Source organism: Canis lupus, chromosome 9 (genome assembly GCF_011100685.1).
Source record: "Canis lupus familiaris isolate Mischka breed German Shepherd chromosome 9, alternate assembly UU_Cfam_GSD_1.0, whole genome shotgun sequence".
Taxonomy (NCBI): domain Eukaryota; kingdom Metazoa; phylum Chordata; class Mammalia; order Carnivora; family Canidae; genus Canis; species Canis lupus.
The window spans coordinates 13,776,924-13,790,357 of record NC_049230.1 but is presented as its reverse complement, the minus strand read 5'-3'; the positions used below and the strand labels follow the sequence as shown (position 1 = coordinate 13,790,357).

At 42.5% G+C, this 13,434-nt stretch overlaps 1 protein-coding gene across 2 annotated transcripts in view; it reads left to right on the top strand.

The window, feature by feature from the left end:
* The first annotated feature begins 666 nt into the window (after positions 1–666).
* Positions 667–13,434, top strand: part of PSMD12 (proteasome 26S subunit, non-ATPase 12) — a 35,396-nt gene continuing 22,628 nt past the window's right edge. Inside the window, exons 1-4 of one of the 2 annotated variants that reach the window (XM_038546819.1) lie at positions 728–866; positions 2,722–2,862; positions 11,054–11,113; positions 11,200–11,328. In XM_038546819.1, the coding sequence (XP_038402747.1) occupies positions 11,209–11,328 (120 nt within the window). In that variant the 5' untranslated portion in view covers positions 728–866; positions 2,722–2,862; positions 11,054–11,113; positions 11,200–11,208. Of the gene's footprint in view, positions 867–2,721; positions 2,863–11,053; positions 11,114–11,199; positions 11,329–13,434 lie in introns of both variants that reach the window. The other variant, XM_038546818.1, reaches the window with a different exon arrangement.

Genomic DNA, 13,434 nt, shown 5'->3' with positions numbered 1-13,434 from the left:
TGTTTTTAAAGATTCTTCTTTTTTTTTTTTTTTTTTTTTTTTTTTTTTTTTTTATTTAAGATTTTTAATTTATTTATGAGAATGCACAGAGAGGAGAGAGAGAGGCAGAGACGCAGGCAGAGGGAGAAGCAGGCTCCATGCACCGGGAGCCCGATGTGGGATTCGATCCCGGGTCTCCAGGATCGTGCCCTGGGCCAAAGGCAGGCGCCAAACCGCTGCGCCACCCAGGGATCCCTAAAGATTCTTCTTAAAAAAATAAAATAAAGATTCTTCTTACCCACGTAGTGGATTACAGTAAAAATGAAAACAAACAGAAAATACTTGTGTTACTGAACCGCTGTCACACTTTTTGACTTTAAGAGATGCCACCGATTAAACCACCAAGATTCTCAACCAGACGAAACTTGATAAAGAACTTTTTGTCTCTGAGGTGATTTCAGCCTGCTCAGGCAGAGATGAGAACACTGAGACCCAACAAAAGTCAAGCGACTTGCCCACGGTTCTGAGAAGTAATACTTCAAAGCAGGGATGCCCCGCCCCAGCCCCGCCCCCAGCCCCGCCCCCAGCCCCGCCCCCAGCCCCGCCCCCAGGGCTGTCCGCGGCAGTGCCTGTCTGGCGGCCAGCGCAGGGGGGGCCTCGTGGGGTCCTTCGCGCGGGTTCCCGACGCACTGCCTGAGCGGGTGCACAGGCGGCTTCCGGTGTGGGTGACGAGTGGTGGCCGAAGCAGGGGGACATCAAGGGACGTTCAGGCAGGGACCATGGCGGACGGCGGCTCGGAGCGGGCTGATGGGCGCATCGTCAAGATGGAAGTGGACTACAGCGCCACAGTGGATCAGCGACTGCCCGAGTGCGAGAAGCTGGCCAAGGTGAGGGGAGGCCGGCTGGCTGCTGGCGGGCGCCGAGGGCTGAGTCACGGCGCGGAGCTCGCTTAGGCCTCAGGGGGCCTGCGGGCTGGAGGGCGCGTCCCCCACTGCCTGCCCGGCCCGAGTGGGGCTGCTTGGGGAGGAGGTCCCAGGTCGGCTCCGCGGCGGGAGTACGCCGGTGCATACAGCTTCCCAAACCTTCCCCGGGACAGATGGCCACTGCCCGGAGCAGCTGGGGCCCCCTTTTCATGGTCCCGTTTCACGTGCACTTTAGCAGTTTCCCAGGGGGTTAGGGCCGCGTCAGCGTCCAGGCTAGATCAGAGAGGTGAGTGCTTCTGCTCGTGTCGTTAAGCTGTGTGTGGATCCTGGGATGTGCCTGGCCTTGAGCCAGGAGAAGGGGTAGGAAAGTGACGGGACGAAGGCGGACAACGGCACAGGACCCCTGCCCTTCAGGAGTTCGTAGACATCGCGAAATTAGACGATCGGCTGCGGTGGTGAGTGTCCCCCAAGCCTGTCAAGTGCTGTTGGAACACAGAGAAGGAAGCTGCTCCTTCTTACTGGTGGAATAAGGGAAGGTTTTACAGAGACTGGGGTGGGGAGGAATGGTTCCTGGAGCAGGAACTCCGGAAGACAGCAGTGCGGGATAACAGCGCTTTAGCCCAACTGCTTATCTCCCCTGGAGTAGAACTTTTAACTCGATCCTGGTATTTATCACACTCCCTGCTACGTGTCAGGCGACTCTGTGGATCCTTTTACATATAAAGAAACCAAGGCTTAGGGAGTTACTTGTGGAACGTTGTCGTTGGTAATGGAACCGAGGATTCAAAACTCGGTTTGTCTGACGGGGCTTTGGATGGTTGTCAGATCAGCTCCCATCATGGGCTGTTGCTAAGAGTCCTTGCACCCAGGCGTCATTAAGTTCCTTGATCAATCCAGCCACAGGTATGTGTTGCTATTCACCTGGGACGCATGTGCTAAATAACAGAGTTGGTTTTGTCCCTTCAGGGGCTTACTGCATAAGTACATTGAAATGTAATACATTCAGGGACAGGAGGAGTGTCAAGTATTATCTCACAGTAGTATTTTTTTAAATTATTTTACTTATTTACTCATGAGAGACAGAGAGAGAGAGAGGCAAAGACACAGGCAGAGGGAGAAGCAGAGTCCATGCAGGGAGCCCCATGCGAGACTGGATTCCGGGTCTCCACGATCACACCCCGAGCTGAAGGCAGATGCCCAAACACTGAGCCACCCAGGTGTCCCTAACAGTAGTATTTCTTAGAAGGAAACCTTTCAATACTTCCCCTTTTTCTGATAAAGCATTTAATGGGGCTTTTTTTATTTTTATTTTTTAAAGATCGTATTTATTTATTCGTGAGAGACACACAGAGAGAGAGAGAGAGAGAGAGAGGCAGAGACACAGGCAGACGGAGAAGCTCCCTGCAAGGAGCCCAGTGTGGGACTCAGTCCCACACCCCAGGATCACGGCCCGGGCCGAAGGGAGACGCTCAACTGCTGAGCCACCCAGGCGTCCCATTTAATGGGGCTTTACAAAAAAGACAGGGATAGGGAAAGATGATGAAGTTGGTATACCTGAATTTCTTAGCTTCAGTACATTTGATGGAGGGTAATCATAAATTCATCTATGTACATACCAGAAGCTAGCGTAAAGAAAACATCGTCTTGTACATAGGAGTTGGGAAACACCTACAGGGCCAGGCAGATAACAATAGCTGGCATTTATTGAGTACTTTCTGCCGTGCCAGACACTCTTCTTCTAAGTGCTTACATGCATTAGCTCATACGGTCCTCACCTTAGCCCTATGTGATAGGTATTATTCTTCTTCTTATTTTACAGACAAGAAAACAGTCTAAGAGAAGTTGAGTCACGTGCTCCAAGGTCATACAGCTAGTAAAGTGGTGGAGCCAGGATGCAAACCAAGCAGACTGATTCTGGAGCTTGTGCTCTCACCATGCTGTCCTGCCTAGTGAGCCAAATGTAATGAAAACCTGAACTTCTGAGCACCTGTCCAGGGAAAGGGGGCAGTAACTCTGTACCTCCAGTTAATCTTTGCCAATTGGGGATGAAGGCCAAGCCTTGTCAACTTCTTGAGGGAGAAGCCAGGAATTTGGATTTTTTTATATGAATTGCCTCAATATTTAGAAACTGGCACTAATCTGGTTTAAAGCACTATTTGAACCAATACCACATATATCAAACAAAATATACATACAGGCCAAAGTCAGCCTCTGAACTACCACTTGGGATGTAATAGATTGCTAGTGTCCAAAGGAAGAAACCATTTGCTTTAAAGAAGTACAACTATTTCTAGAACTGAGACCTGGGAGAAAAAAAATCTTCCTTTTACCGATTTCTTCTGAGAGCCTCCTATCATTAGTCAGTGCTAGACATTGTGGGGACTGTAACGATCATTATTAGACAAAGCCCTTGCCCTCAGGTAGCTTATAGGCCAGTAAGAAAAAAAAATTTTTCGCTGCTACGGTTGTAGTAATCACATGTATGGCATTTATTTAGGACATTGTGGTTATGTTCAAGACAGTTGAAAAGACTTGCAAACTCAAATACCTTTTTAGGCATCAAATAAGTAGATAATGGAAATGTTTAAAACAGGGAAAGTTGGGGCTTGTTAAACGAGGTAAAATTAAAGCGATTTGGATTTTTTTTTTTTTTTTAAGCCAGTGTGCCAGTGGAACAAAATAAGGTATTGGTGTGAATTGCTTTTGTGAACGAGGCAGATAGAGGCCTGGGGGATGACAGAGTATGTTTTTGTTTTTTATTGCAAACCCACAATTTTCAAGTTTTGGATTAGACAGTTGTCTTACCATCCTAGTTAATTTTAATTTCTTTTAAAGTTTGATTCTTTGTTTTACCTTTTATTCATCATTTTATATTTTCTAGCCATTCCACCAAACAAAGAAAATACCTATTTAAAGCATTGTATTTCTACATTGGAATGTATAGAACACTTTAGCATATACTCTTTTGTTGTTTTACTTTGAGCCCATCAATAAAAGTGAAGAAAGTTCTATTGTTTTTACTTTACTTGTGAGAAAACTAAGGTTCAGCAGTTAAGTGGTTTATCCAAGGTCTATAGCAAAGCCAGGTCAAGCTCAAGTCTCCTGGCAACAGGTCGTGTTCGTTTTGCTACATTCCACGACCTCTGTAAGAGACTTACTTCTACGCTTACTTTTCTTAAGACTTTTTTTTTATGTACATATGTTAAGATTTTATTTATTTATTCATGAGAGAGGCAGAGAGGTAGGCAGAGGGAGAAGCAGGTTGCCTACAGGGAGCCTGATGCAGGACTCGATCCCAGGACCCTGGGATCACGACCTGAGCCAACAGCAGACAGACACACTCAACCATTGAGCCACCCAGGTGCCCCATTTTTTATTTTTAATGTGAAAGACATTTGAAGATAAAAATTATGTGTATAGAAACTTACTAAAAATGTACCTAGTGAGAAAAGAGCCCGGATAGCAGAAACCTTCAAAAGACAGACCCAGGTCTAGACTTGGGTGGTGAAATTGCCAAATCTAGGCCATTCGATTCTCTTACAATGATCTAATACAGTTCTGTTTCTGTGTTCCAACACTCACCTAACATTCAATAATTAACACCAGTCACTAATATTTATTGCCATGTACTTTCTATATAATGTTAGCTGTTGTAATGATGATAATGTACATATATTCCAGGCCTATCTTTATAGGTTTTGCTTTAATGCTTACAGCAACTCTGTGGGGCAGGAATTCTTATTATGCTCATTTCACTGAAGAGAAAATTAAGAGTCAAAGTGTGTTATGCCCAAGGTAATATAGTGGTAGACCTGAGATTTAGACCCAGGCAGTCTGGCTGCAGAGCCAGAATTTTTAACTATTACATTCTGCTGCTTCAGTGACTGGCATTTGAGGTTGGTGAGATAATAAAAGTGATACTAGGGCAGCCTGGGTAATTCAGCGGTTTAGTGCCGCCTTCAGCCCAGGGCATGATCCTGGAGACCCAGGATCGAGTCCCACATCAGGCTCCCTGCATGGAGCCTGCTTCTCCCTCTGTGTCTCTGCCCCCCACCCTCTGTCTCTTGTGAATAAATAAATAAAATCTTTAAAATAAATAAATAAATAAAAGTGATACTAGTTCTCCATAGTGATTAGTTCTTTAATGAATCTAATGAGGGCCTTTCTGTAACTCTGTAGTATTTAGCAGTTCTTAATACACAGAGGATCACCACCACCACCACCCCTGCTTTTTGATTATGGTATAATTGTTACATGGTTATTTGGAAATTATTTACATTTTTTTAGATTTTATTTATTTGATACAGAGATAAAGAGAGCACAAATAGGGGTGGGGATGGCAGAGGGAGGTGAAGCAGGCTCCCCGCTGAGCAGAGAGCAGATTGGGGGCTTGACCCCAGGACCACCCCACCCACCCATCCACCCCCCCAGGTCATGACCTGAGCTGCAGGCAGATGCTTAACTGACTGAGCTACCCAGGCACCCCGATTATTTACATTCTTAAATTGAATATATCCTTTCATTCATCTTCATGTCTTTTCGTTTGGTTACCTTCAGCCTCTTCTCAAGGTTAATATTAAAAAAAAAGAAGAGGTGAAATGTAAAACATTTTATTGTTAGCAGCTAGGACAAAAAACTCTTTTAGAAATAGTTTATGTGAAAGTATCGGATTGGTCTTAAATTTCAACCATTGGCCTTTTTCTTACTTGTTTAAGTTATTTAACAAATCATTAAAAGATTGGATCCACTTAGAAGTTAAAGGACACAAACATAGAACTTACAGATACCCAACATGGATTGATATTGAACAACTCCTTAGTCATTTGAACATTGATTATTTGTATTTATTTATCTGTTTATTTATTTTAAGATTTTATTTATTTATTTGTGAGAGACAGAGAGAGAGAGAAGCAGAGACATAGGCAGAGAGAGAAGCAGGATCCATGCAGGGAGCCTGATGTGAGAGATGTGGGACTCGATCCTGGGTCTCCAGGATCCCGCCCTGGGTGGAAGGCAGGTGCTCAACCGCTGAGCCTGGGTCCCACAAAGATTATTTTATTGAGGAAAATGAGTCACAAAAGTCACATGTTCTACTGGCTTAATTTTGGTAGCTCTGACTGTCTCATTCCTCTGAGTTGAAAGGCAGCATTGAGGAGGTGGAATTCCTTTCTTTCCTTCTTACTTTTCTTTTCTTTTTTCTTTTTTTTTTAAAGATTTTATGTATTTATTTAAAAGAGACAGAGAGAGAGGGAGAAGCAGGTTCCCCACTGAGCAGGGAGCCTGATGTGAGGGTCAATCCCAGGATCCTGAGATCATGACCTAAGCTGAAGGCAGACAGGTTGACTGAGCCACCCAGGTGCTCCAAGGAGGTGGAATTTCGAAAAACTGAATAGGTAGGGAAAAAAAGGAGGAGGATGGTTAGCCATAGCATTGGACATGGAAGAATGGGAGAAAAAGGTGGGATGATTAGAGAATTGGGAGTAGTATTTTGTTGATAGTAATACCCCTCAAATAGCACTGAATTACCAGACATGTAACTTATCACATCCTACTTAGTGTGACAGTAAGAATCACGAATTCTGAGCCATTAAGATCATCTGATAGTTTCTGGTCAGTGTGAAGCCATTCAATGCATGCTATGTACAAGTTGGTGCATGGGAAACAATCAGACGCTATCCAGCCCTGAAGGAACTTAAAACCATTTAGGAGATCAGAGGTGCACATTAATAACTGGTTCAAGGTATAAAGGGATGTACCATAATATCTACGGAAGCAACATTATGTGCTTTGCCAGGTGCAGAACATTGAGCTGCAGTAGTGAACAGTATAGACATGGTCCCTGCTCTTACAGAATTTACATTCTAGTGAGATTAGGAAGACCATAAAGGTTAAAACAAAAAATGTTGGAGTCATTACAGAGCAGAAAGTCTGTGGTCTTGTGAGTTAAAGAAGGAAATACTGAATAACTACTGACTATGGAGAGTTATTTAAGAATGCTTTCCTGAGAAGATGACAACTAATGTTTTGTTAATATCTAGAGTGGTTTGTGGGATCCCTGGGTGGCGCAGCGGTTTGGCGCCTGCCTTTGGCCCAGGGCGTGATCCTGGAGACCCGGGATCGAATCCCACGTCGGGTTCCCGGTGCATGGAGCCTGCTTCTCCTTCTGCCTGTGTCTCTGCCTCTCTCTCTCTCTCTCTCTCTCTCTCTCTCTCTCTCTCTGTGTGACTATCATAAATAAATAAAAATTAAAAAAAAAAATATCTAGAGTGGTTTGTGATTCAGGATGCCTGCGTGGCTCAGCGGTTTAGCATGCCTGCCTTCGGCCCAGGGTGTGATCCTGGAGTTCCAGGATCAAGTCCCACATCAGGCTCCCTGCATGGTGCCTGCTTCTCCCTCTGCCTCTGCCTCTCTCTCTCTCTCTCTCTGTCTCTCATGAATAAATAAATGAAATCTTTAAAAAGAGAGTAGTATGTGATTCTTTCACATGTAGAGTGCAGTTCTTTGAAATCCATACTTCTGGGCAGCCCTGGTGACTCAGCAGTTTAGCAAGCCTGCCTTCGGCCCAGGGCGTGATCCTGGGGTCCTGGGATTGAGTTCTGCGTCGGGCTCCCTGTGTGGAGCCTGCTTCTCCCTCAGCCTATGTCTCTGCCTCTCTCTCTGTGTGTGTATCTCATGAATAAATAAACAATATCTTTAAAAAAATAAAACCTAGGGAACCCTGGGTGGCGCAGCGGTTTAGTGCCTGCCTTTGGCCTGGAGCGCAATCCTGGAGACCCGGGATCGAATCCCACGTCGGGCTCTCGGTGCATGGAGCCTGCTTCTCCCTCTGCCTATGTCTCTGCCTTTCTCTCTCTCTCTCTCTCTCTCTCTCTCTCTGTGACTATCATAAATAAATAAAAATTAAAAAAAATTAAAAATAAAACCTATACTTCCGAATTAAAATACCATAACTACACTCTTGATTATATCACATGACTAACAGTAATTGCAAAAGTGACAGGTGATCATCAATGAACGGTATTTTGCATGTTAGCTATTTTTGTACTATATTTGTTGCCAGATAGTAACCATTTTCCTAATGGAAATTACTTTGATGAAAACAAAGGTGTGATTTAAACTAGTATTGTTTGGTGTAATGGAGGGAACATTGAATCAGGAGGCAAGAGCCCTGGGTTCTGATTCTGCTGTTAAGTTTTGTAGCTGCACTATTTGGTCCTTAATCCTTGTATACTCTAGAATGAGGTGATTGAATTTAGTAATCTGTAGCAGTCTACAGTTCAAGAGTCTTTGTTCTTTTATGATTTATTAGCCTTTAGCTTTGGAAAATTTATGGATTTGTTTCTTCTTTTCCTCTGATGGACATTTAGTCAGCATTTATCATACACATGAATCTATAAAGTTTGCCTAACTGATGCTCTCTCCCTTTGCATAGGAAACACTGTTACAACACTAGTAATGTATGTTTAAGATTTAATTATAGTAATCATACAGATTTTAGAGTTAAAGAAAGTTCAAATAATGTCTGTACAGTACATATTCTGTGCTCCATAGAAAATTCAGTTTAAACATTATCTTGGAAAATAACATTTTGAAAAGTACAAACATTATTTGTATCCTTAATTCAAAAACTAGTTAGTTTCTTTCCTCAGTAAAAGAATAGTACTAATGTACTATCCATGCATGTCATTAAAATAAAGTAAGTTTCAGGGCACCTGGCTGGCATTTGGTGGAGCATGTGGCTCTTGATCTTGGAGTTGTGAGTTTGAGCCCCACATTAGGTATAGAGATTACTTAAAAATGAAATCATTGGGGGGTCCCTGGGTGGCTCAGTGGTTTAGTGCCTGCCTTCAGCCCAGGGCGTGATCCTGGAGTCCCGGGATCAAGTCCCCCGTCGGGCTCCCTGCATGGAGCCTGCTTCTCCCTCTGCCTGTGTCTCTGCCTCTCTCTCTCTCTCTCTCTCTCTGTGTCTCATGAATAAATAAATAAAATCTTTTTTAAAAAAAATAAATAAATAAAAATAAAAATGAAATCATTAAAAATAATAATAATAAAAATTTCATTTATAGTTAAACCAATTTCAAAATAAAATCCTCTATCACTTCCAGTTCACTCATTGTTAATAATATCAGTATCATAAGTACTTGAAATTTTTTTGCTGTGGGCTGGTTTTGTTTTGATTACAATGTGTGGTTCTTAGTAGAATGGCTTATCTTAGTCCTGGTGTATTATCATTTAGGTTTATATCATTTGAATTTTGCTATTCCCATTTCCTAATGTGCACCCCCGGAGGAATATTCTGTATTTGCATACGAGATAGAGGTTACTGTCACTTGACAAAAAGGGGTATTCCATTTGGATCAGTATCTGCTTTTAAGATAGTGCGTGTGGATATTCTCAGGTGGTCTTCATTTCCTTTAAGCACAATTATAATTTATTTTATTTTTTAAGATTTATTTATTTATTCATGACAGAGAGAGAGGCAGAGACACAGGCAGAGGGAGAGGGAGAAGCAGGTTCCGTGCAGGGAGCCCGACGTGGGACTCGATCCCAGGACTCCAGGATCACACCCTGGCCTAAGGCAGCACTAAACCACTGGGCTACCGGGGCTGCCCAATTTATTTTTAAAGGCATTGAAAATTAAGGGCTCCTGGCTTGCTCAGTTGGCAGAACAGGTGACTCTTGATCTTGGGATTGTGAGTTTAAGCCCTACTCTGGGCATAGGGCTTACTTATAAAAAAAAGTTCAGGACGCCTGGGTGGCTCAGCAGTTGAGCCTCTGCCCTCAGCTGAGGGCGTGATCCTGGAGTTCCAGGATCGAGTCCCACATTGGGCTCCCTGCGTGTGTCCCTCTGCCTGTGTCTCTGCCTTTCTCCATGTGTCTTTCATGAATAAATAAAATCTTTTTTTATTATTTTTATTTTTTTTATTGAAGTTCAATTTGCCAACATATAGCATAACACCCAGTGCTCATCCCATCAAGTGCCCCCCTCAGTGCCCGTCACCCAGTCACCCAAATAAATAAAATCTTAAAAAAAAAAAAAAGTTGGATGCCTGGGTGGCTCAATCGGTTAAGTTGCACCTGCCTTTGGCTCAGGTCATGATCCTAGGGTCCTAGTATCAAGCCCCGCATCAGGCTCTCTGCTCAGCAGGGAGTCTGCTTCTCCCTCTCTATGTGCTCACTTGCTCTTTCTCTAATAAATAAATAAAATCTTGTTTTTAAAAAAGTTATTGAAAAACTGGGTTTTTTACCACCAAATATCCTTTTTATTTTTCCTCAAAACTTCATGTTTTAAAATATCTGTTATGGGGATGCCTGTTATGGGGTGGCTCAGTGGTTAAGTTTCTGCCTTCAGCCCAGGGCGTGATCCTGGAGACCTGGGATCGAGTCCCACGTCGGGCTCCCTGCATGGAGCCTGCTTCTCCCTCTGCCTGTATCTCTGCCTCTCTCTCTCTCTCTCTGTCTCTCATGAATAAATTACAAAAATATTTTTTTTAATTTTATTTATTTATTCATGAGAGACACAGAGAGAGAGAGAGAGAGAGGCAGAGATACAGGCAGAGGGAGAAGCAGGCTCCATGCAGGGAGCCCGACGTGGGACTCGATCCCAGGTCTCCAGGATCACACCCCAGGCTTCAGGCTGCGCTAAACCGCTGCGCCACCGGGGCTGCCCCTACAAAAATATTTTTTAAAAAGTTTTTAAAATAAAATATTTGTTATGGTAACTTCATAATGAATTCATTTTCCCACTTTTATTCTTGAAAGACACGTGTGAGTGCCATCAGAGTCTTGGTTCTAAACAAGATAATCTGGTTACCACACTGAATTGATCAATTAGAATCCAAAGCCAAGACTTGATGGTTTTTTCAGGTGTTAAATCATTGTCCTACATTCAGTTTCTCATAGGCATTTTGAAATGTTAAAAATTCCTTGTGGGCCCCACTTTGGGAACCATTGACTTAGGTAATCCACGGGAAAAGCTAGCATGGCCAAGAGAAGGAAAGACCCAAAACACTAGTGCTAGTGGTAGTTGCCCTTTGCCTCTGAAATGGATTTTTTCTTTTCTGTGTCAGAAACATTTCATTGTAGATGAGTTTATTTGGTTTTGTGTTGATGGTGATGTTTTCATTGTTCATTTATATCTTTTATTTTAGGAAGGAAGACTTCAAGAAGTCATTGAAACCCTTCTCTCTTTGGAGAAACAGACCCGTACTGTGAGTATAGTATAGTGAAAACTTCAATTATCATGAATTTCATTTAACAGTGTTCCATTAACTTGTGTATATTTTCATTTCTACAGGCTTCTGATATGGTGTCTACATCCCGCATCTTAGTTGCAGTAGTGAAAATGTGCTATGAGGCTAAAGAATGGGATTTACTTAATGAAAATATTATGCTTTTGTCAAAAAGACGGAGTCAGTTAAAACAAGTGAGTTCATGACTACATTTGCATTTAAATAAGAACTTTAGAAAACTGTTCTATGAAGCTGTTTTAAATTTACTGTTAAATCAGCATTACATTCTAGACGGTTTTTAAAAATTCTGTCCATATTTTCATGTCAGCTGTTTTTATGAGTTTTTTTTCTAGTTTTATATATTTGCATATTTTTCCAAAATTGTGCTGAATGTTGGTACAGTTTTGTTCTGTCTCCATCTTGCTCCATGTCTTCATGTTTATTATTTAATTTATTTAAAAAGATTTATTTGAGGAGCACTTGGATGCTCAGTGGTTGAGCATCTGCCTTTGGCTCAGGTCATGATCCCCAGGTCCTGGGATGAGTTCTGCATCAGGCTCCCCATGAGGAGCCTGCTTCTCCCTCTACCTATGTCTCTGCCTCTCTCTCTGTGTCTCTCATGATAGATAAATAAAATCTTTTAAAAATAATAAAAATAAAATAAAAAGATTTGAGAGGGAGAAAGTAAGGGGGGGGAAGGATGCACATGTGGAAGAGGAGTTGGGGGGGGGAGAATTTCAAGCAAATTCCCCTCTGAGCGAGGAGCCTGACAAATCTTACAACACTGAGATCATGACCTGAGCTGAATGAAATCAGAAGCCAGATGCTCAACTGACTGAGCCACCTGAGTACCCCCATGTTTATTATTTTAAATGATTGTGTTGGGATCCCTGGGTGGCGCAGTGGTTTGGCGCCTGCCTTTGGCCCAGGTCGTGATCCTGGAGACCCCGGGATCGAATCCTACGTCGGGCTCCCGGTGCATGGAGCCTGCTTCTCCCTCTGCCTGTGTCTCTGCCTCTCTCTCTCTCTCTCTCTCTCTCTGTAACTATCATAAATAAATTAAAAAAAAATAAATGATTGTGTTATAATCCATCAAATTGATAATCTGTAATTTACTTAGTCATGTCTTTTATTAAACATTAATATTTATTTTGAGGCCATTTTTCAGACATTATTTTGACTTAATTTTGTTTAAAGATTATGTATGTTCTCTTTTGGAGTTTTGGGGAAGCTAGATTTTCTTTACTGTTTTCCCTGTTCTTTTGCTTGAGTTTTTGTTGTTTTTGTTTGGTAAACTCTACCTAATGTGGGGGTTGAACCTATGGCTGTGACATCAAGAGTCACATGCTCTACTGACTGAGCCATCTAGGCAGCTCTAACTATCTCAAGCAGAATGGGGCATCTAGGTGGCTCAGTTGGTTAGGAGTCTGCCTTTGGCTTAGGTTATGATCTCCAGGTCCTGGGATGGAGTCCTGAGTCAGGCTCCCCGCTCAGCAGAGAGTCTGTTTCTCCCTCTTCCTCTGCCTTTCCCCGATTCATGCATGCATGTGCTCTCTCTCAAATAAATAAATAAAATCTTTAAAAAAAAAAAAAAAGATTCTCTAGCATTTAAACAAATAAAAGCCTGGTTACAGTGGAATAATTTATAAAAAAAAAAAAAAAAGTAATTAACGTGGGGACACCTGGCTGACTCAGTCAGGGAGTGTGTGACTCTTGATCTCTGGGTTGTGAATTTGAGCCCCACATTGGGTGTAGTGATTACTTACAAATAAGATCTGAAAAATAAGAAGTTAACAGATTTGAGGCAATCTAGTACATCTGAATGTGAAATTCATTTAAATATGCCTTTTACCGCTCAGTTCTGTGGTTTGAGAGACCATCATAGAGTCAGCTGAGAGACTGGCATAAATGAACCATTGTCTTCCTCTGATTTTCTGAGAAATTAACTTTCCATGGGGTAGTTTAGAAAGGGCAATTTATTTAGTTGTTTCAAGGCAACCTGGGTTAAAATAATATGTGTTTTGTATAGTACTAGTATCATTCAAAACAGGTATCCAAAAATACAGATTATTAATAGAGTTCTAACATTTGAGAGCCAGTAGAAGGGACTATTTAATTCTGTTTTTTTTTTTTTTAAGATTTTTTTTTTTTCATTTGAGAGAGAGAAACACACAGAGAACAAGCAGGGGGGAGGAACAGGGGGAGAGGGAGCCCCCCCACCCCCCACTGAGCAGGGAGCCTGATGTGGGGCTCCATCCCAGGACCTAGAGAGCATGACCTGAGCCAAAACCAGACACTTA